This window comes from Chiloscyllium punctatum, chromosome 8 (genome assembly GCF_047496795.1).
Source record: "Chiloscyllium punctatum isolate Juve2018m chromosome 8, sChiPun1.3, whole genome shotgun sequence".
Lineage (NCBI taxonomy): Eukaryota > Metazoa > Chordata > Chondrichthyes > Orectolobiformes > Hemiscylliidae > Chiloscyllium > Chiloscyllium punctatum.
In genome coordinates, this window is record NC_092746.1 from 87191669 (window position 1) to 87214897 (window position 23229).

General features: G+C 40.4%; 1 protein-coding gene across 4 annotated transcripts in view; it reads left to right on the forward strand.

Annotated features, from left to right (window-relative positions):
* myo3a (myosin IIIA) overlaps positions 1–23229 on the forward strand; it is a 444520-nt gene that overhangs the window by 18529 nt on the left and 402762 nt on the right. For all 4 annotated transcript variants that reach the window (XM_072575981.1, XM_072575982.1, XM_072575984.1 and 1 more), the window contains exon 3: positions 15109–15243. In XM_072575981.1, coding sequence (XP_072432082.1) covers positions 15109–15243 — 135 coding nt within the window. The remainder of the gene's footprint in view (positions 1–15108; positions 15244–23229) is intronic.

Consider the following 23229-nt stretch of genomic DNA (forward strand, 5'->3'; position numbering starts at 1 on the left):
AGGAGTGTTGTGTAGGTTTAAAAGAATGATACCTGCTTATCATGTGTTAAGTTTGAGAAGAGATTATACAAATTAAGCCTGTTTTCTCTCGAGTTTAGAAGTTTAAGGGATGATCTGATCAAAGCCTTCAATATATTATCAGAAAAGGACAAGTAGATAAATTATTTCCACTGGTTGGGGTATCTAGAGCTCGGGGCATTGTATGAGAAATAGAGCTGAACTATTCAAGAGAGATGTTAGAAAGTATCTCTACACCAAAAGGTCATAGATGTTTGGAAATTCTCTTCCACAAAAGGCAGTGGATGCTGCATTAGTTAGTTTTAAATCTGAGAAAAAGTGAAGTTTGGTTGAGCAACAGTATTCAGGAATATGGAGTTAAGCCAGGATTAGCCATTATCTCATTAAATGACTGACCAAGCTTGAGTGGCTGAACAGACTACTCCTATTGCTATATTTCTGTCTTAGAAGTGGCAAATGGTGCTGAAAATAACGTAGTCACCAGCAAGCATCTGCACTTCTGGCCTCATAATAAAGGGAAGGTAATTCATGAAGCATTCTAAGATGATGGTAGGCTCAGGATATTACCCTAAGAATCTTCTGAAGTGGTGTTCTGGAGCTCAGATAATTGACCTCCACAAACTACAACTGTTTTCCTTTGTGCCAGGCTGGATTACAACCAGCAAGGGTTTTCTACTGACTCCAGTTTTGCGAGAACTTCTTGATGCCAAATCATTTATATAAATGACAAAAAGCAATGGACCCAACACCAATCCTTGTGGCACACCACTGGTCACAGGCCTCCTGTCTGAAAAGCAACTCTTCACCAACACCCTCTGTCTTCTATCTTTTGAGCCAGTTCTGTATCGCAATGGCTAGTTCTCCTTGTATTCCATGAGATCTAACCTTGCTAACCAGTCTCCCATGGGGAACCTTGTCGAACACCTTGCTGAAGTCCATATAGGTCATATCCACCACTCTGCCCTCATCAATCCTCTTTATTACTTGATCAAAAAACTCAATCACGTTTGTGAGGCATGATTTCCCATGCACAAAGCCATGCTGACTATCCCTAATCAGTCCTCGCCTTTCCAAATACATGTAAATCCTGTCCCTCAGGATTCCCTCCAGCAACTTGCCCATCACCGTCAGGCTCACTGGTCTATAGTTCCCTGGCTTTTCCTTGCCACCTTAGTGGCACCACGTTAGCCAACCTCTGGACTTCCGGCACCTCACCTGTTGCTATCATTAATACAAATATCTCAGCAAGGAGTCCAACAATCACTTCCCTAGCTTCCCACATAATTACAGAGTATTCCTGATCAGGTCCTGGGGATTTATCCACTATTATGCATTTCAAGACATCCAACACCATCTCCTCTGTAATATGGACATTTTGCAAGATGTCACCATCCATTTCCCCACATTCTATATCTTCCATGTCCTTTTCCATAGTAAACACTGATGCAAAATACTCGTTTATCATCTTCCCCCATCTCCTGTGGCTCTCCACATAGGCTGACTTGCTGATCTTTGAAGGGCCCTATTCTCTCCCTAGTTACCCTTTTTTTGTCCTTTATGTATTCATAAAAATCCTTTGGATTCTCCTTAACCCTATTTGCCTTAGCTATCTCATGTCGCCTTTTTGCCCTCCTGATTTCCCTCTTAAGTATACTCCTACTGCCTTTATACTCTTCAAAGAGTGCATAGTTTCTTAAAAGCGGAGTTATAGATAGATAGGATAGTGAAGAAGGCGTTTGGTATGCTTTCTGTTATTGGTCAGAGAATTGAGTTTATGAGTTGGGAGGTCAGGTTGCAGTTGTACAAGACATTGTTCGGCCAGGTTTGGAATATTGTGTGTAATTCTGTCCTCCCTCCTATCAGAATGATGTTGTGAAACTTGAAAGGGTTCAGAAAAAAATTACAATGATGTTACCTGAGTTGGAGAATTTGAGTTATGTGGAATAGCAGAATAGGCTGGGGCTACTTCCCCTGGAGCATCGGAGGCTAAAGAGTGAACTTCTAGAGATTTATAAAATCATGAGGAGCTTGGATAGGGTAAATAGGCAAGGGGTGGGGGAGTCCAAAACTAGAGGGCATAGCTTTAAGATGAGAGGGGATAGATCCCTTTTATATCTAAGGTGCATCTTTTTCACGCAGAGTGTGTAAGCAATGAGCTGCCAGAGGAAGTGGTGGAGGCTGGTACAATTACAACATTTAAAAGGCATCTGGCTGGACATATGAAAAGGGAGGGCTTAGAGGGATATAGGCCAAATGTTAGCAAATGGGACTAGATTAATTTAGGATATCTTGTCGGTATGGACACGTTAGACCAAAGGGAAATCTCAACAACTCTGACATTGTCTAATTAGCCTGTGCAGAGATGTTATAACACATCTCTGGAGGGGATGGGACTTGAACTCAGGACCCTGGCTCTGAGGTAAGAACACTACCATTGCACCACATGTCCTGCTTTTGTTCGTACCTGAGCAACTTTCCACAGTGTTGGGTAAATGCCAGTGATGTAGTTGGACTGGAACAACTTGTGCTTGGTCTTGGCCCTGGAGCACAAGGTTAGAATATTATTGCCTAAGTGACCAATTGTAGGCCCTAATTTCTACTTGCATAGCATTTTACCTGTTCTCTTGTTTAAATGGAAGGAAATTGATCATTTCTCACCCTTGACACTTTCAACGCTGCAATCTCTTTAGTTCATCAAGGCTCCGCTATCCTGCCAATCTGTGTAAATCACTAAAAATGCCTTAATCAATTTTCTCTGTCACTAAAATTGGTGATCGAACTTTACCCTTTCTAAGGACAAGTCTTGATTTAACACTTCAAAGGCACTTTTGTGCACACTTTGTCTTACAAGAACATCATCTGCTGTATGCCTGACGGTGTTCAAAAAGGCACTGATCTGATTCCTCTGTTCCTTTGCTAGTAAGTCTGATGCAGTTCTGTAGTACTGGAATTGGCACTTGTTAGAGCTCTTATTTTTGGCATTATTGTGGACCCCTCTCCATTTTCAAATTGCTGTGGCAATGGCATTGTGTCAACTGCACCAAACAGAATTAAAACTGAGGAGTCAGTCTGGTGAAGCGGGAACATGCCAAACAGCAGAAGCTGATTGCAATCAGATCAAAGGGAACCCACAGCTAACAGAACAAATCTCTGCAGACCTGTCATTCAGTTGGTAATACTGGTAGACTAATCAGAGAAGGCTACATCGATGTTCCCATTATTAAAGATAAGGGAACCCGTCACATCAGTGTATAAGACCATATGACATAGGAGTGGAAATAAGGCCATTTGGCCCATCGAGTTCACTCCACATTCAATCACGGTTGATGGGCATTTGAAAGCCACTTACCCGCACTCTCCCCATATCCCTTAATTCCTCGCGAGATTAAGAATTTATTAATCTCTGCCTTGAAGACATTTAATGTCCTGGCCTCCACTGCACTCCATTGCAACGCATTCCACAGACCCACCATTCTCTGGCTGAAGAAATATCTCCTCATTTCCATTCTAAATTGACCCGCTCTAATTCTAAGCCTGTCCCTGCCTGATGGAATCAAATTCCCAGTGTCCACCCTTTCTAAACCATGCATTATCTTGTAAGTTTCTATTAGATCTCCCCTCAACCTTCTAAACTCTAATGAAAACAATCCCAGGATCCTCAGTCATTCAGTATATGTTAGGCCCACCATTCCAGGGATCATCCGTGTGAATCTCTGCTGGACATGTTGAAGGCAGGACTGAAGCGCTTGTCATCATCTTCAGCCAGAAGAGCCAAGTCAACAATTCATCTCGACCTCCCCTGAGGGTCCTTGCATCACTGATGCATGGTTTCAGCCAATTCAATTCATTCCACGTGACAACAAGACATAAAGAACAAAAAAAACAGAATACACAGCACACAAACAGGCCCTTTGGCGAACAAAGACTGTGCATGACACTTTTCCAAACTAACTAGGTGAACCCTTATTCTGAGATTATACTCTCTGGTCCTAGACTCTCCCACTAAAGGAAACAACCTCTCTCGATCGAGCCTCCGAAGACTCATATGTTTAATCACTCTTGCCTCTCATTCTCCAAATGAATTTGGGCGCAACCAACTCAACCTCTCCCATATGGAAGTCCCTCCCTATCCAGGACCAACATAACCAACCTCCTCTACCTCCAATACCTGAATAGCTTTCTTTAAATAAGGGGACCAAAGCGACAAAATAGCCGACATGATTAGCACAACATCCGCAACTATCCACTCCCTCCACTGTTGACAGTTAGAAGTAGCAGTGCTCTATTTGCAAGATGTACTGCAAAAACTCACCAAAGATCCTTAGATAGCACCTTCCAAACCCTCAATCATTTCCATTGAGAAGGACAAAGGCAGCAAATACTTGAAAACAGCCTTGCCTGCAAGTTCTCCTCCAAGCCACTCATCATTTTTGAATAATGTCACTGTACTTTCAGTGTAGTTTGTTTGAAATCCTGAAATTCCCTCCTTAAGGGCATTGTGAGTCTATCTACAGCACATGGACTGCAGCAGTTCAAGAAGGCAGCTCACCACCACCTGATGGGCAACAACTGATGGGCAATAGCTAGCTGGCCAACCAGTGACACCCATGTCCCATGAATAAAATAAAAAAAGATAATAAGGAAGTGGAACTAGTTGGATATCTTGACCAAAGATCTGGCACAGACACTGTTGACCATTGTGTCATGTGAAAAAAGAAATGGATTCTTACACTTCCTGGAAAATGCAGCAGTGTCCAAATACCTATGAGAACACTCAACATAGATTCCTCCAAAGTCATTCATTGCAACCATGCCTTCAGAGGTGCTCTCATACCCATTGGACATGAAGACAACCCTTAGAATGGCACCTTTGTAATAATCATGGGGAAAATTAGGTCTGCCCAGCTATGGATAGCTTTAGCTGAAGGATGTATGGACAAGCTCAGATTGGACAGCGGAATAGGAAGAAGAATGATGAGAGTAATTTTATAATATGATTTTGTAAGCAGCCTCACATTCTATTTAATTCCATGTCCTTTCTTTGTACTCTCAATACTATTTGGTGATCATGAGGAAAGTCCAGACACTCATCTAACTTCAGAAGCAATCATCCCAACACCAACGAACAGAGCTGCATCAAGACATTGTCTCAATGAGCTACATCACACTGCAACACCCAAGAACTACAAAAAGCAGAAGAAAAGCACCTATACAATGTTTTAAAGATAAACGGGTACCCAATAAACACAATTCGTCGATTCCTCAGAAACAAACCCAAACAAACAGAGACAATGCAACCAAATACTATAGCCACATTACCTTACATCAAAGGCATATCAGAAATGACTTCCAGATGACTCAGACCCCTTGGCATCATGGTAGCCTAAAAACCTACCAACACACTTGCACAGTGACTAATGAACCATTAGATACCACCATCAAAACTAATGTCATTTACAAGATACCATGCAAGAACTGTAAAAAACACTACGTCAGACAAACTACCAGGAAACTTGCCACCAGGATACATGAACACCAATTGGCCACCAAAAGACATGACTTACTATCATTAGTTTCCATACATACAGACAAAGAAGGTGATGAGGGTGATGGCACGGAATAGGGTGACACTAAGCAAGCGGACACACAAGATGGCTGCTGAGCTATCAGTTGGCAAACTTGACACACAAGATGGCCACTGGATCAGAATATGGAGAGAACAGCAGAGCAGATACAGACACTGCCTGGGGCCACCAGAATGCCAGCACAATGCACTCTCAACCCAGTTGATTAGTTTAAGGCAGGTGGGGGAGAGAATATGCATGAGTAATAAACACTGCCTGCAGAAGTGTCTGGGTCCAGACAACTCCTCTTATAGAAATGCTAACAGCTTGATACGGATTCAATACAAAATGCTAATAGCCAAGTCTGTAGTAATTGACCTTCTTAGGAAGAGCGATTAGAGCCCATTACTACAGCAATGGATTTCCATGCAGACATTGAAACTGACAATGTCTACACTGAAACTTACAATGACCACATGGAAGTTAACAAAGGCTACGCTGGAACTGACAAAGACTGTATCGAAACTATCAATGATTCTGCAATGATTGACAGAAACAAACCATGTTACAAAGACAATAATCTCATCACTGACCTATTGTACCATAAGAGGTACAAAAGTTTCTTGACATGTGCTTCGGGTCGAGAGAAGACTCTCAGCTGACCACTGTGCTGTTGGTGTCTTTCTCTTCCCGGTTCTCCGATATTTCCTTGTGCAATAAACTCTGCCATTGAACCCCGATTCTGACTCTGAGACTGGTGTTTTTTTCCCACAACAAAGGACACCACTTTGACTGGGAAAACACACACATCCTAGGACAGGTGAAGCAAAGTCATGCACAAGAATTCTTAGAGACATGGCATTCTAACCAGAACTTCATCAATAAACAACTCCATCAACATCAACTGAGATCCTATCTACATTGCCTTGAAAAAAATAACTGATAATGACATCACCCATCTTAAGAAATGAAGACCTATAAATGGAGAGGTGGGTCATATCACCAGCGCTTCACCAGAGACTCTCACTGATGATGTTACCTGGAATGGTGACGAAATGTCTGAAAACAAACCTTTAAGCTCAGTGAGCTAACTTACATACTTATCATCAACATGAACTACAAATCTTCTCAAAAATTGCTAATTCATCTACCACCTAGAGTCATGCAAGTGTTATAGGTTTTTGAACAAACTCCAGCACAATAGTTGCTGTAAAGAAAAAGCTTCCTCTCTGAATGTCAACATTGGGAGAACTGTTTTGACAGAGATTTATCATCAGCAAAAGTGATACAGATGGCAAATATATTTAATGATATGTGGAGCCATAGTTATTTTTCAAAATGACAGATGTCCAACAGATCACAATTTAAGACCAAAATGGAAAATTGTCACCCTTCATGTGTGGCACTAGACAGGACTGCAGCTGAGTGAAAGTGAGGACTGCAGATGCTGGAGATTAGTGTTGGGAGTGTGGTGCTGGAAAAGCACAGCAGGTCAGACAGTATCCGAGTAGCAGGAAAATTGACGTTTAGGGCAAAAGCCCTTCATCAGATCTGCAGCTGAAGGTTAGGAAGTCACATTAAGGTCCTGAGATCAATGTGGAAAGGAGAATCTCAAATTACACTGGAGTCCCATATTGTCCTCTACTAATATAAGGGGGAATCTTTTGATGTTCCTTCATTCCCCACAGTCCTCATGCTGCTTGATTTAAAAGCTAAAGAGCCAGCTGCACAAAATAGTTTTGAGGAGTACAATGGCGCAGTGTGGCATTGAGAAATGACTACAAAACTTTCCACTCTTAAGATCAAAAGTTAGTATTTTTCCCACTTGAAGTCTACAATACTGAAGTCAATAGAGGCAGATGAGTGAGATCTCCTGCTTTTTCTTCCAACTTTGAGGTATAAGGCAACCTCCTGGTATTCCTGAATTGGCTTCCATATTGTGCAGGATATTTCTAATCTTCCATGTGAAATTTAAGGCTATAAGAAGTTGGAGCAAAAGTAGACCATTCAACCATTGGATTTTATAATCCTGAACTCCACTCTTGCCGTTTTCCCCATAACCCATGATTCCCTTACTGATTAAAAATCTTAGCGAGTTTTGATAAGATTGGTGGCTCAGGTTGAGGTTTGGATGTAAGTTTGCTCGCTGAGCTGAAAGGTTCATTTTCAGATTTCTCATCACCATACTAGATGATATCATCAGTGAGCCTCTGGTAAAGCACTGGTGGTATGGCCTGTTTTTTTAAATTTATATATTTAGGTTTCCTTGGGTTGGTGATGTTGTTTCCTGTGATGCTGTCATTTCTGGTACTTTTTCTCAGTGAGTGGTAAATAGGATCCAACTCGATGTGTTTGTTCATAGAGTTCCGGTTGGACTCCGATGCTTCTAGAAATTCACACGTGTGTCTCTGTTTGGCTTGTCCTAGGATGGATGTGTTGTCCCAATCGAAGTGGTGTCCTTCCTCATCTGCATGTATGTACTCTTCGACTGGGACAACACATCCATCCCAGGACAAGCCAAACAGAGACATGCACGAGAATTCTTGGAAGCATGGCACTCCAACTGGAACTCTATCAACAAACACGTCGACTTGCATCCCATTTACCACCCCCGAGGAAAAAAAAGGAAATGACATCACTACAGGAAATGACATCACCAACCCAAGGAAACCTAAACACATAAATAAAAAGTGGGCCATACCACCATTGCTTCACCTGAGGCTCACTGATGATGTTACCTAATTATGGTGACGAAATGTCTGAAAACGAACCTTCCAGCTTATCGAGCAAGCTTACATCCTGATTAAAAATCTTTCTCAGCCTTGATTATTGCTTAAGGATTCTGCTTCAACAGCCTTCTGCAGGAAAGGAGTCCACAGATGCACTATCCTATGAGAAAGAAATTGCTCCTCATCTGTCTTAAATGTGCAATGCCTCATTCTGAGATTATGACCTCTCATCCTGAACTGTCCCACAAGGGGAAACACCTTTCCATCTCAACTTTGCCAAGTTCCCTAAGAATATTGAATGTTTCAATAAGGTTTTCTGCCATTCTTCTAAATTTCAGTATATGCAGGCACAACTCCTTGAATCTTTTTTCATAACCGGAAGTCAACATTCTCTAGACTGCTTCCAACACCAGTATATCTTTCTTTAGGTAAGAGGCCCAAACCATTCAGTATTCTAGCTGTGGTCTGATTCACGCCTTGTATAATCTGAGCAAAAGTTCCTTATTTTTATATTGCATTCTGTTTGAAATAAGTGGCCAGAATTCAGCTTTCCTTCCTAATTACCCATTGAACTTAAATGCTAGCTTTTTATTATTCATGGATGAGGGCTCCCAAATCATTCCACTCCAGAGCTTACTCCATTTAAATAATATTCAGCTTCTCTATTCTTCCTGCCTAAATGAATAACACATTTTCCCAAATTATATACCATCTGCCAAGTTTATGCATACTTGCTTAATTTATCTGTATTCCTCTGTAGACTTTGTGTCTTCCAACCTGTTTTGGTACCATCCAAAACTTCACTATGGTACATTCACGTTGCTCAACCAAATCATTAATATATATTGTAAATAATTATGACACCAGCACTCAGCTCTGTGGCAGTCCACTAAGTAACAGATTACCATCCTGAAAATGTCCCCTTATCCCAACTCTGCCTTCTATTAGATAGGCAATCTTCTATTCATGGAATATTCAACTTCGAACACCAGTATCCTTTATCGTATTAAGTAGTCTAATGTGGGTTCTTATCAAATGCCTTCTGAATGTCAAAATATTTTACATCCGTTGCTTCCCCTTTATCTATCTTGTATGTTACCATGTCAGAGTTCAAGCATTTCCCCTTTATGAAGCCATGTTGCTTCTCCTTCAGCATAGTATTAGATTACATTACAGTGTGGAAACAGGCCCTTTGGCCCAAGTCCACTCCGACCTGCCGAAGCGCAATCCACCCCTACATTTACCCCTTACCTAACACTACGGGCAATTTAGCATGGCCAATTCACCTGACCTGCACATCTTTGGACTGTGGGAGGAAACCGGAGCACCCGGAGGAAACCCACGCAGACACGGGGAGAACGTGCAAGCTCCACACAATTAGCCGCCTGAGGCGGGAATTGAACCCGGGTCTCTGACGCTGTTAGGCAACACAGCAATATCTATTGATATTGCTATTGCATCCTTTATAATGAACTTTAACATTTTCTCAATAACAGATACCGAGCTAATTAGTCCATTGTAATGATTTTGTCTCATTCCCTTGTTAAGTAAATGTGTTATAAAGGAATTTTCCAATCCTCTGGGACTTTTCCAGAATCCAAGGATTCTTTGAAGATTACTACCAGTTTATCCATTATCTCTGTAGCTATGTCACTTTCCATCTTGGAAAAGGTCCAGGGGAATTATTGGTGTTTAACCCCATTAGTTTCCAGAGAACACTTACTCTCATGACAGTCATTATATGTTTTTCTCTCATCCGTTTTCCTCTTGAACATGTAGTAATTTAGGAATTCTGTTAATGTCTTCTCCTGTGAAGACTGCTACAAAGTACTTATTCAATTCCTGGGCCATTTCTGGTGTCCCATTGTTATTTTGCCAGCCTTGTTCTCTAAGGGGCCTACGTTAACTTTGCCTTCTCTCTTGCTTTTCATATATACTCTTTTTGTCTGTCTTGGTATTACTCACAAGTTAACTTTTAAAGTTTAGTTTCCACTTCGGGCGGCATGGTGGTTTAACGGTTAGCACTGCTGCCTCACAGTGCCAGGGACCTGGGTTCAATTCCAGCTTTGAGCAACTGTCTGTGTGGAGTTTGCACATGCTCTCTGTAGCTGCATGGGTTTCCTCCAAGTGCTCCAGTTTCCTCCCACAGTGCATCAATCAGGGGTAAATATAGGGTTGGAGAATGGATCTGGGTGGGTTACTCTTTCGAGGGTCAGTGTGGACTTGTTGGGCCAAAGGGATTCCACACAGTAGGGAATCTAATCTAATCTAACTGGAGGTGAAGGGCAAATGTGGATCCAATAAATGAGAGTCAATCTCAGCTCAGCTTGCCAAGGTAACTCCTGGGTCCCACTTAGAAAGGGGAGGCACAGTAGCTCAGTGGTTAGCACTGCTGCTTCACAGTGTCAGGGACCCATGTTCGATTCCAGTTTCGGGTGACTGTCTGTGTGGAGTTTGCACATTCTCCCTGTGTCTGCGTGGGTTTCCTGCGGGTGCTCCGGTTTCTGCCCACAATCCAAAGATGTGCAGGTTAGGTGAATTGGCCATGCTAAATTGTCCACAGTGTTCAGGGATGTGCATTAATCAGAGGAAATGTAGGGTAATGGGTCTTGCTGGAATACTCTTCGGAGGGATGATGTGGACTTGTTGTGCCAAAGGGCCCGTTTCCACACTGTAGGAATTCTAATTCTAATTTTTTTTTGGTTGCCATTTGTTGACTTTTAAAACTTTCCTAATCTGGCTTACAATTAATTTCTTTGCCATTGTAAGTTTTTCTTCTTTCAACTTGTTACCATTCTTAACTTCTCTGGTTAACCATGGTGGCTAATCTTCTTCCTCACTGACATATATCTTTGCTGTGAGCAATGAAATATTTTCTTAAGTATCTGCCATTGTTCCTCAATAGTCTTTGCAGCTAAACTCTTTTTTGTTTTCCCCAGTGTCCTCCAGTCATCTCTGCCCTCACTCATTTGTAATTACCCTTATTTAAGCTTCACTTAGTTGTTGCAACATATGTTCTTCCCTCTCAAATTGAATGCTAAATTCTCTGATGCCATTGGTCACTGTTTCTGAGGGCATCTTTTACTCTGACATCATTTATAAAACCTGCCTCATTACACATTACCAGAGTCAAAGTAGCCTGATTCCTGTTTGGATCTACAACATTGCATTCGAGAAAATTATCCTGAATACACTCTTTGAATTCTTCCTCACAGGTTCCCCTGCTAATTTGCCTTTTCCAATCTACAAGGAGATTAAAGTCACCCATGATTAATGTCCTGCCTTTGTTACAAGCCCTTTCTGGTCTAGAAACTACTCCTTCCAATATCGTTTTTCCCCTTTTTAATTCTTGTCTCCATTCATGCGGATTTATATCTTCTGATTTAAAATAATTTCTTGCCATCATATTTGTTTCATACCAGGCCAACAATGCTGCCCACCAATCTTTCCTTCCTGCTCATCCTTTCAAAAAGTAACAGACCTCTGAATATTTAGTTCCCATCTTTGATCTCCTTGTAATTGTATCTTTTGTAATGGTGGTAAAGTTATAGTTGTTAATCTGTATTTGTGCCATTAATTGTTTCTTCTGTTCTGAATACTACACACATTCAAGCAAAGAATCATTAATTTTGCCTTGCAGAGGTTGTGATGTTCATTGTGATGTTTGATTGGGTTTTTGCTCTGGAAAATCTCTGCCTCTACATACAGATTATTTACATTATTCAAAGTCAATTTATTTACTAGAATTATGAAGAGAGTGATAAGGACATAAAGGTACTTTGAATAAGGGATCCTAAGGAATTTGTTTCCTGAATATTAATACTTCAAGATGTTAACTGACCTGAAAGGTCTTGTTTTAAATTGCTGTATTTATCACTGCTTCAGAAAGCTAAGAAGTTATACCAACAACGGTTAAAGACTCTCAATCCACTTCCACAAGCAGAATGCATTTGTCTGCAGCAATTACTTTCATGACCAATGGTTGCTTTGAACACAAGAACGTGTAACAGTCATCACACTACACCACAGTAACAAGTGAACACCCATTAGAAAAGAGCAAAGAATATTTGGAAAATAAAATGAAGACTTTTTATTTAAACACTCCCAAGTTTTGAAGTATGGTGTAAAAATAGGTTCTTTTCAAGGTCCAAAGGAGGATGTTTTTGAACCCAAAATGTCAACAATTCTTCTCCACAGAGGCTGCCAGGCCTGCTCAGATTCTCCAGTATTTCCTGTTTTTAATCCAGCATCCATCAAACTTCACATTTATTTTAACAACTATACAAAAAACTATAACAATATAACCAGTTGTGCATCTTTGTTGAATTAGAATTAAGTTTATTGTCACATGTACTGAAGTTACAAAGAACAGTGACCAGTGTATAATGTCGCCAACACATGGTCCCCTCTCAGGTACAAAGTACCAAGGTACAAATCTAAGGTATGAAGAATAGAGAAAATAAAGACAAAAGTTATACTACATTAGATATATATAGTATAAGTTAGGAAAATAAGAAATAGAGCTAAGAAGATAGATAAGATTGAATATGTTATGAAACCAGGTTTACAGATCTTTCTAATCTAAATATCACATAGAGGAAGGATATGATTTGCTATATCAGGCATGGAGTAAAATAATTAAATTTATATCATGACGTGTGGCGTAGTGGGACTTTTTAGAACTTGTCCCCACGAGTGATAAAAGGAATAGAGAATAAATTGCACCTTGGCCATAAGTAGAAAACTGATACAAATGAACTGACCATCTGTTATAAACCTTGTCTAATTCCTTTTCCTTAGATTTTCCTTCCTTAGATTTGAAAAAAAACCTCATGATTTTCAGTTTTGGTGAATAAATTAAACCAGCAACCACATTTTGGTGCGTAGAGTTGGCAGTTGAACTTGCAGCACATTTAGCCTTGTTCAAGTCAGTGGTATTTATATTTTTATTAGTACAGTACAGTGATCACACAAATAAATATCTTGACATGGCACACTTTGTGCTACAGCTGCTATATAGAACAACTTACAGCTGCTGAGTGGTAATTGACCATAGCCCTATTAAAAACACATTTAGGTGATTGTTATATTGTTATAGTTTTTTGTATCAAGAGGAAATGGTTTCTGTAAAACCAATCATGTAGCTTGGGAGAGAAATGTAACAATCTAATTCCTAAACCATGGAATATGGACAGCAACAAAGTCATCATGAAAGAAGATGGAATGGACAAGGCTTTGTTCTATAGTGTTAAATTTTACCACTTTTTAGCAAAGTGTTTTTCTGCTACATTCATATCGTCATCCAATGAAGCCCACGTCAACTTTTCTCATGAAATCATGAATTATTCAACCTACTGCTTATGCACCTGTCCCATTGAATCATGCTTTGTGAGAGGCAGAAATGCTTGCCACTGCCAGATTTTGTGATGTTCATGCCATTGGTGACATATTTAAACCCAATTTTGCACTACTTCAGAAGATGCAGGAGCTGCTCTTCATACAGTGGTCCTGCGTTCTTATCCTCAAGGAAATAGCAGAGAAAGGGAAGCATACACTATGTACGGCCAACAGTGGACTTTAAAGTGTTGGTGGATGGCAAGTGGAAAGGAGGGCTGTCATTCTCCCTGAAGACCAACAAAAGAGACCATGTCACCAGTGGCAGCCAGCCTACATGGAGATAGCAGCCAGGATTAGTGCAGTGTGTAAAATGAAATACAAAACCCAATAGCATGGAAAGAAAGCTCATATCCTTTTGCACTCTGTTAGGGTAGACACTACTGTTTTATCTCTGTTACCTTACTCACTCATTTGAAATATGCCACAGCACACACCTGTCACCAACGCATATAGACTATTACTCTTACATGTGTGTGTCCACTCAATGGCTTTCATCCAGCTCTATGGAAATAGAAATGTTGTTTTTCATTGGGAGAGGGGTGGCGTTGGGGAGGAAACTGATTACTTAGAAATGATTTTAACAGAGTTTGTGACTATGCCAAATGATTGAAGTGGACTGACAATATTGGCAACATGTGACTTAGGAGAGAGAGGTTGGATGGTTAGAAACTGAGATTGGAAGATGAAAGTTTATTTTGTTGAGGATAATAAATCAGCTCAGGGCTGAAGAGGAGTTCCAGTGGGAGGAATAAAACTGCAGTCCTGTGTAGATAAAGATAAGAATGGTTACAGAAGGTAGACTGAGAACAAAACATCATTGAGGAGAGGAGAGTAGCATTCGCATTGGCTTTCGTTTTGGGTCAAAGTACTCGACAACAAAAGCAACATTTACCATCTCGGCTTACACATGGGAAGACATAACCACTCATGAAATTATTCCCCAGTCAAAACCTTCAAAAGATAAATATGATGCTATAAAAGGGGCAGTAGGTGTTATATACTACAGATTCTATGAATGGTTATGAATTTTTTAAATGTATCGCATCAACTGTGTCAAACTGTCTCAACAATTAGCGTTAGATTCCTGTTAAATTGTACAAAGATGTACAGCCTAGGTGGATTCACCACAGGAAAAAGTGTCCCACAGTGCCCACAGATGTGCAGGTTAGGTGGGCTAACCATGGTAAAATCCCCATGTGGGGTCATGGGGATAGGTGGGATGTTCTTCAGAGGTTTGGTACAGACTTGACGGAGTGAAAGGCCTCTTTTTGTGCTGTAGGGATTCTATAAATTCAGTATATTTTGCATGAAATCTGACTCTGTAAAACATTGATGTAATTGGTACACAGGACATTGAAGATTTCCAATTTTGCAATGCTTTTGTATACTTTTGACGCTAGGATATCGATGAAGAAATTGAAGCTGAATATAATATCCTCCAAGCTCTCTCAGATCATGAAAATGTGGTCAAATTCTATGGAATGTACTACAAGAAGGATGTAAAGAACGGAGATCAGCTTTGGCTTGTACTAGAGGTATGAATTTCTGTCTTTGCAAAATCTCCTGCTTGTTAAAGCTTAGTTGTGACTTTGGGCAGAATGCTAAAAATCTAATTCTGTCTGTAATTCAGTTTAATGTTTAACTGATATTTACTGTTTAAATTTTAAATGTTATCTGGGCTTAAAACAAAGACATGGAAGTTTTCCATGGAAGAGCAGATGAAGTTTTTAATTAAAGAAATGAGTGTAAACTTATTTTCTGCACCTGGGTTTGAGCTCTCTCAGAGCATAGCATTTCAGACATCTCAGTGTGACTTAACACTGAGTGTGGCTGTGAATAACATGTCGGAATTGAGTGAATAAGAGAGATGGGCAAGTTGGGTGCTGTTTGATTTTCTAATTTTAACACATGTTGGAATTGGTTCTTACCCTTCTACTGGGGAATAAGCCGACTGATGAATATTTAATGGCAAAAGTTTATTCTCTTCCCATGTGCAGCACCTGGTGCTAAGGTTAATGAAGTATATAAAAAATATACAGACTTGAATAAAATATTTAAACAGTACATTAAAACACATTGAGGATGGCAGGGTGTGTAAGACATGATGGCTGCAGCCTGGATGCCAGTGTGATTCAAGACAAATATCTAATCAAAGTGATTGCAACTTGAGGAGCTTCAGCTAGAGGCATTAAACTGGAGGTCAAGCTTCAGACACTGAGACCCATCAGGGAGAATGAAGGTGTCTGAAAGTGGTTACTGTTTTCATGATAGCATCTTTTGATTTGATCAGTAGTCAGGCACAGGAGAGTGGTGCAGTTGCTGTTGAGTTTGATAAGGTAAAAACAATGACTGCAGATGCTGGAAACCAGATTCTGGATTAGAGTGATGCTGGAAAAGCACAGCAGTTCAGGTAGCATCCGAGGAGCAGGAAAATCGATGTTTCGGGCAAAAGCCCTTCCTCCCTCACCTCCATCCAAGGCCCTAAAGGAGCCTTCCACATCCATCAAGGTTTTACCTGCACATCCACCAATATCGTTTATTGTATCCGTTGCTCCCGATGCAGTCTCCTCTACATTGGGGAGACTGGACGCCTCCTAGCAGAGCGCTTTAGGGAACATCTCTGGGACACCCGCACCAATCAACCCCACCGCCCTGTGGCCCAACATTTCAACTCCCCCTCCCACTCAGCCTGGGCCTCCTTCACTGTCACTCTGTCACCACCAGACGCCTGGAGGAAGAACGCCTCATCTTCTGCCTCAGAACACTTCAACCCCAGGGCATCAATGTGGACTTCACCAGTTTCCTCATTTCCCCTTCCCCCACCTCACCCCAGTTCCAAACTTCCAGCTCAGCACCATCCCCACGACCTGTCCTACCTGCCTATCTTCCTTTCCACCTATCCACTCCACCCTCCTCTCTGACCTATCACCTCCATCCCCACCCCCATCCACCCATTGTACTCTTTGCTACCTTCCCCTACCCTCCTCCCTGACCTATCACCTTCATCGCCACTCCCACTCACCTATTGTACTCTATGCTACTTTCTCCCCACCCCCACCCTCCTCTCATTTATCTCTCCACCCTTCAGGCTCACTGCCTGTACTCCTGATGAAGGGCTTTTGCCCAGAACATTGATTTTTCTGCTCCTCGGATGCTGTCTGACCTGCTGTGCTTTTCCAGCACCACTCTGATCCAGAAGTTGAGTTTGATAAGGGGAGTGAGAGGGTTAGAGTGGAGGATCCTAAACATCAGCAATAATCTGACAGGCTTGAGGTTCGTTCAACTTCTCTGAATGAGAATGGGGGCCTCAGGGTGGATGAGCTAACTGGCCATAGCAATGAGATATAGGAAGCCATTTAATTTGGGGGATTATGGAAATGGAATGTAGTGGTGATAGGGAACAGTATAGTCTAAGAGTTTGAATCCATTCTCTTCAAAAAGAACAAGACTAATGTGTTGTTTGCTCTGTGCGAGTATTCAGGACCTCTGCCAAGGCTGGAGACGAACCAATAATCCAGTTATTGTGGTCCATTCAGGTACGAATGAGGAGGAAATGATTTTGCAAAGTTAGTATAAGCACCTGGACAGAAAATTGAAGAGCAGGACCTCAAGGATTCATTACTACATGAAAATGTGTGCAAATTAGCATAAAGCAAATCAACTTAGAGAGATGAATATGTACCTCAAAAATTATCGTGATAGATGTGTGTTCCGGTTTATGGGGCACTAGCATCAGTACTGGGGAAAGTAAGGGGTGTTCTGTGGGACAGTCTATCCATGAACAACACTGGGATCACATGAGCTTGTAAGTTGCATAAATAGGGAGGAAGAGAGGGTTTTAAATTAAATAGTTGGGGCAAGGGATATATTTTGGGAAGCCATTATCAAATATGTTGAGAGAGAAAGGCATTAATATGGAAATGATAAACAGATTGTAACAGAAAGCAAATGTAAGTACAAATCTAAGTGCATATCAACAGAAAAGGCTAGAGGTTACAAGATTAATAAAGGACCAAATCAAGAACTCTGTGACTTAATGCACATACAGTCAAAATGTAGAATGGGACCTGAATATGAAGGGTACCTGATATTTAACAAGGAAAAGGATGCTAGGAAAAAGTGGAGAAGGGAGTCTGTTCAACAGTAATGATTTTAGCAAAATACAGTGACAGGTCTCAAGTTTATGAAATCCGGATGTAGAAGCAGTTTGGCTTGAGTTGAGAAATGATTAAGGCAAGCTGTTATTCATGGAAGGGGTAAAAACAATGACTGCAGATGCTGAAAACCAAATACTGGATTAGTGGTGCTGGAAGAGCACAGCAGTTCGGGCAGCATCCAACGAGCAGCGAAATCGACGTTTCGGGCAAAAGCCCTTCATCAGGAATATGAAGGGCTTTTGCCCGAAACGTCGATTTCGCTGCTCGTTGGATGCTGCCTGAACTGCTGTGCTCTTCCAGCACCACTAATCCTGTTATTCATGGAAGTAATGTACAGACCTCCTAAAAGTAATTACATGATATATTGGAATATAAAGGGAACTTTTTAGAAAAGCAATATTCATGAGTGATTTAAAATCAATTTATAGGCTTGAAAAATCAGCTAGCCTTAGATGAAGAGTTCATAGGGTGTTGTTGAAATACTTTCTTCGAACACACATTCTGGAGCCAACTAGAGAGCAAACTAACTAGATCTCATATTTTACAGTGAGATAGGATTGTTAATTAATTAATTAAGTGATGGTGCACTGGCGTAGCAGCATTCATAATATAATTGTATTTTACTTTCAGTTTGAGGGAGAGAAAATTGGGTCAAAGACTAATATTTTAAGCTTAAATTAGGCTAATTATGAGAACATGGAAACCAATGAGCTAAAGTGAACTGACGGATTAAGTTAATGGATAGCTGCAGTGGCAGATATTTAAGGAAAAAAAAGAGAAAAGTGAGACTGGAGAATTATTAATGGAAAATAAAGAGATGGTAAATGAATTGAGCAGGTATTTTGTATCAGCATTCATTATAAAAGAGATAAATAATATCCCAGAAATATGTCAGTAGGAAATTGAAAGAATTCAAAAATATTACATTCTTCCTATCACAAAGGATGTGGTGCTGAACAGATTATTTGAGATGTTTAACTGACAAGTCCCCAAGTCCTGATGAACTTTATCCCAGTATCTTAAAAGAAATTATTAGTATGATAGTTGGTGCATTGGTTTCATTTGTCCAAAATTCTTTAAATTCAGTGAAAATTATTTTAGATTGGATAATAGCAAATGTAACTATTCAAAATAGGAAGAGACAGAAATCTGAAAACTATCAGCTAGTTAGCTGAACATAGACGCTATTGTGAAAGATGTTAAGCAGGACACCTAAAAAGTTCAAGTTAATCAGACAGAGTCAACATGGTTTTGTGAAAGGGAAAACATTTCACTGATTTATTGCAGTACTTTAAACTATAGCATGTACTGTGGTAAAGGTGGATGTACAGTACTTTCCAGAAAGCATTTGTTAAAGTGTCACATTGAAAGTTATTGTGAAATAAAAAGCTCACAGTATAAGTGGTAACATTATCATGACCAGTTAACAGGAAGCAGAGAATAGGCATTAAAGGTTTATTTTCTCGTTGTCAAGGGACAATGACTGCTGGTGCTAAATGATCAATGCTAACTTTTTATTATTCTATGAATGACTTGGTTGATCAAAGGTTTGGTTGCTAAATTTACTGATGATACAAAGATGGGAAAATAGGTTATGAAGAAAATATATGGAAACTACAAATGTATAAAGGTAAGATCAGACAAATAAAGTATAATCTATGATTCAATCATGCTTGATCTGATTTATTCCACATTCCTGCTTACTCCAATAACCTTTCATCATCTTGCTTAAGAATCATAAATCTCTCTTCTTTTACCTTCAAAGTATTCAACAACAGCTTCTTTTGCCTTTTAAAGCAGCAAGATCTAATTCCCCAGATATTTGAGAAACATAGTCTCTTCATCTCTGTCTTAAGTGGACAACATCTTTTTTAACAGTGATTCCTATTTCTAGACTTTTCTTAATGAGATGAAAGAACTTTACCATGTCCATTCTGTTAGACCCCTTAGAATCTTGTATGTTTTAATCACGTTGTCTTTTCTTTTTCTTAGTTCCAGCAGTACAAGACAAACCCGTTCAATCTTTCCACCTTAAGACCACCACTCTAAATAAACTTTCGAATAAACTTTCTCTGAACTGCTTCCAACATATTTATAGCCATCCTTTAATGATGAGACAAATACTGTATCCAGTACTTCAGATGCGGTCCAACCAATATTTGATTTAACCGTAAAATAACATCCCTCCTTTTGTATTCAATTCTCAATTCAAGATTGAGGTAAACTAAAAGAGAACAGAAGGGGAAATAGGAGAGAAACTAGAGAAGGATACAGGCTCATGGTTGCAGAGTGAGAACCTTAAAGGAAACAGAGGAAGGATGGGAAGCAACTGGATGGTCATAATGAAATCAATGAGCTCATCACATTTGTTGTTAGGGTGGGCAAGACAGAAGAGAAGGATTTTCAATTTGTATTGGAGAAAAGAAGTAAGTTTGACCTTTTTGTCTTTTACAGTAATTCTGGAATCATGGTCAGTTTTGTCAGATGGCACAGGACCTGAAAATGTTTCAATACAGTCCTACCAGAAGTTATGCCCATCGTATACTTTCATGTTTCCTTTCTTTGTAATTAAGACAATGGAGATAAAAACTCGACTCGGGAAAACAGGAGGTTTGAGTGAATAATGGCAGTCGGGGGTGAGGGTATCAAAAGTGGAGGTGAGGGTGGCGTTGACCAGATTCATAGCTACAGAAACGTGAAGGCAAATGGAGGGTCAAAGGACGGATAGCTAGAAAACTTTAATATCAAAGAATGAAAGTATTTCCTTATTTAAAAAAAAACTATTGTATACTATTGTCATTCCCAGTATACGGAGCACTTGTTTTCAGCACACTCCTGTACTGCTGTGAGGCCTGGACGATGTATCAGGCAAGTATGAAAACATTAGAAAAATTCTATCAGCAATGTCTTAGCTGCATCCTCCAGATTCAACTGGATGACTGTCAGAAAAATTTTAATGCCTTTCTTGAAGCCAGTTCTACAAGCATACGGGCAAAACGCCTGCAAAATCAGGTCCAGTGGACTGGACACTGTCTGAAATGAACCTCCCCCTTCAGGTACTGTTTCTTCAACTCTCAATAGCCAATGTTACTAGGACAAAGAAAGCACTTCAAAGACACTCTGAAACTCACCCTGAAGCAAAGCAGGAAAGTGTGTCTTTCCTCTGGCATGGTAGCTTTATCTAATGCAGCAATACTTATGTTGTCCCTCATAACGTAAGAATGAAGGACATTGGTAATGTAATATTGAAAGATCCAATAGATTATAATTACAGCTCAATAAGTTATAAAAATATTACATTCCCAGACACATCTGATTCTGGCATAATAGGCTTTTTGGTTGCAAAGTATAGTATGCTTCAATTAGTACGTTGTGTTTCAAGTGACCTGAGTTAAGATGATACTTGAGACCTCTTTTATCCCAAGTCACAGCTACGATCCAGTGATGGTAACACGAACATATCTCTTAAAGTTGTACAGGTAGAAGATCCTTTATCCAAACGCTCGGGACCAGCTGTTTTTCGGATTTTGGAATCTTTCAGTTTTCAGAATAAGTGGCAGTTTAATGGTGAAATTTTTACAAATCTTATCGGAGGAGCAGACTTCTAAGTAAGAACGTGCTTGGCCACGCCCCCCCCCCACGTCGCATCTGAGTGACACACATCAAGTGGGTATCGACTTGAGGGTGTTCACAGAGAAACCAGGCCTGTCGGTGCTTGGCCACTCACCCCATGTCACATCTGAATGACACGCATCGAATGGATGTCGACATGGGTTAACTGTTTGCTTGCTAAACAACCTTGTTAATGAGAAAAGAAACTCAAAAAAAACTTCGGATTTCGGAGCTTTTCAGTTTTTGGGTGTTTGGATAAAGGATCTTTTACCTGGACTGTCATACTAACTGTGAAGCATGACAACAAACATGTATTGTCACTATTGACAGGGAGGAGCTTGCTGACAAGCATTCAGTGCCATGTTGAATCATTCTGAGGAAGGGTCACTGAACCCAAAACGTTAACTCTGCTTTCTCTCCATAGATGCTGACAGACCTGCTGAGCTTTTTCCAGCAATTTCTGTTTTTGTTTCTGATTTCCGGCATCCACAGTTTGGTTTTTTTTGACAATTTGTCCAAGTTACATTATACTTTGAGTTCTGATGTCTTAATTATAAGGCAGGGCAGCAGCAGAGAAGAAAGGCAATGGAAGTAATTCCTGGTGTCCGAATCCCATTCCATACCCTGTGCCCCTGAAATCTGTGTGCTGAGAATTGACCAATCACAAGAAACTCTCAACCCTGAGGAGATATCACTTTATGTCACAGGATATTGTCATTGACAACCACCTAGCAACTTGAACAGCACATACTTTGTCCTAATTAGAATAAAAATGATTTGCTTGAAAAAACGTCATCTTTAAAGACCTGATGTTGCCATACTGGGACTGTTTACCTGGTGATTGTGTCTTTTAGAGATATACACAACCTCACTCAACACATCACACCACGTCAATCATCAGAATCCACTTATGCCATTGACTGTAAGGCACCACCTCATCAGTGGAATATATTTTGTTCACCATCGTATATACCCATCTTATTCAGAGGATTTCACCATGGCATTCATCAGATTTATCTGCTTAATTCAAGATACCAAGTTAAACAGAGTTTTACTTGTCTAATTCACCATGATGAAGAACTATGCCAAACACTTCATAAGAATGTTACGTGACTACAATTTCTTTTATTTATGCATGGGATGTAGGCATTCGTGGGAAGATCAACCTGGTAGTGACCCGCTTTCTTGAACTGCTTTAGTTTTGAGGTTGTATGGACACCCACTGAGCTATTAGGAAGGTGATTTCAGGATTTTGACCTCTTGACACTGAAGGAACTCTGATGTAATTCAGGAAACTGTGTGGCTTTGAGGGGAAATTGCAGGGGGTGGGGTTTGCAGGCACCTGCTGCCCTTGTCCTCTAGGTGGCCAAAGTTGCCGGTTTGGAAAGTGCTCTCAAAGGAATTTTGGCAACTTGCTGCAGTGATGGTGCCCACTGAACCCAGCAGCAGGACTTCTTTATGTTGAAGAAGTTCAGCCCATCAGTCATGTTTTGGCATTCATTTCAAGTGGGCCAGTAAGAGCTTCGATGTACTGCTGAGGCTGTATTAGGTTTTGGTCAGACTGCATTTGGAATATCGTGAGCAGTTTTTTGGTTCAGTATCTGAGGAAAGATGTGCTGGAATGGGAGAGTCCAGAGAAGGTTTAGAAGAATGCTCTGGGGACGAAGGGCTTATCATTTGTAGAGTGGTTGAGGACTCTGGGACTGTATTCGATGCAGTTTAGAAGGGTGAGGGGAGATCTGATTGAAACTT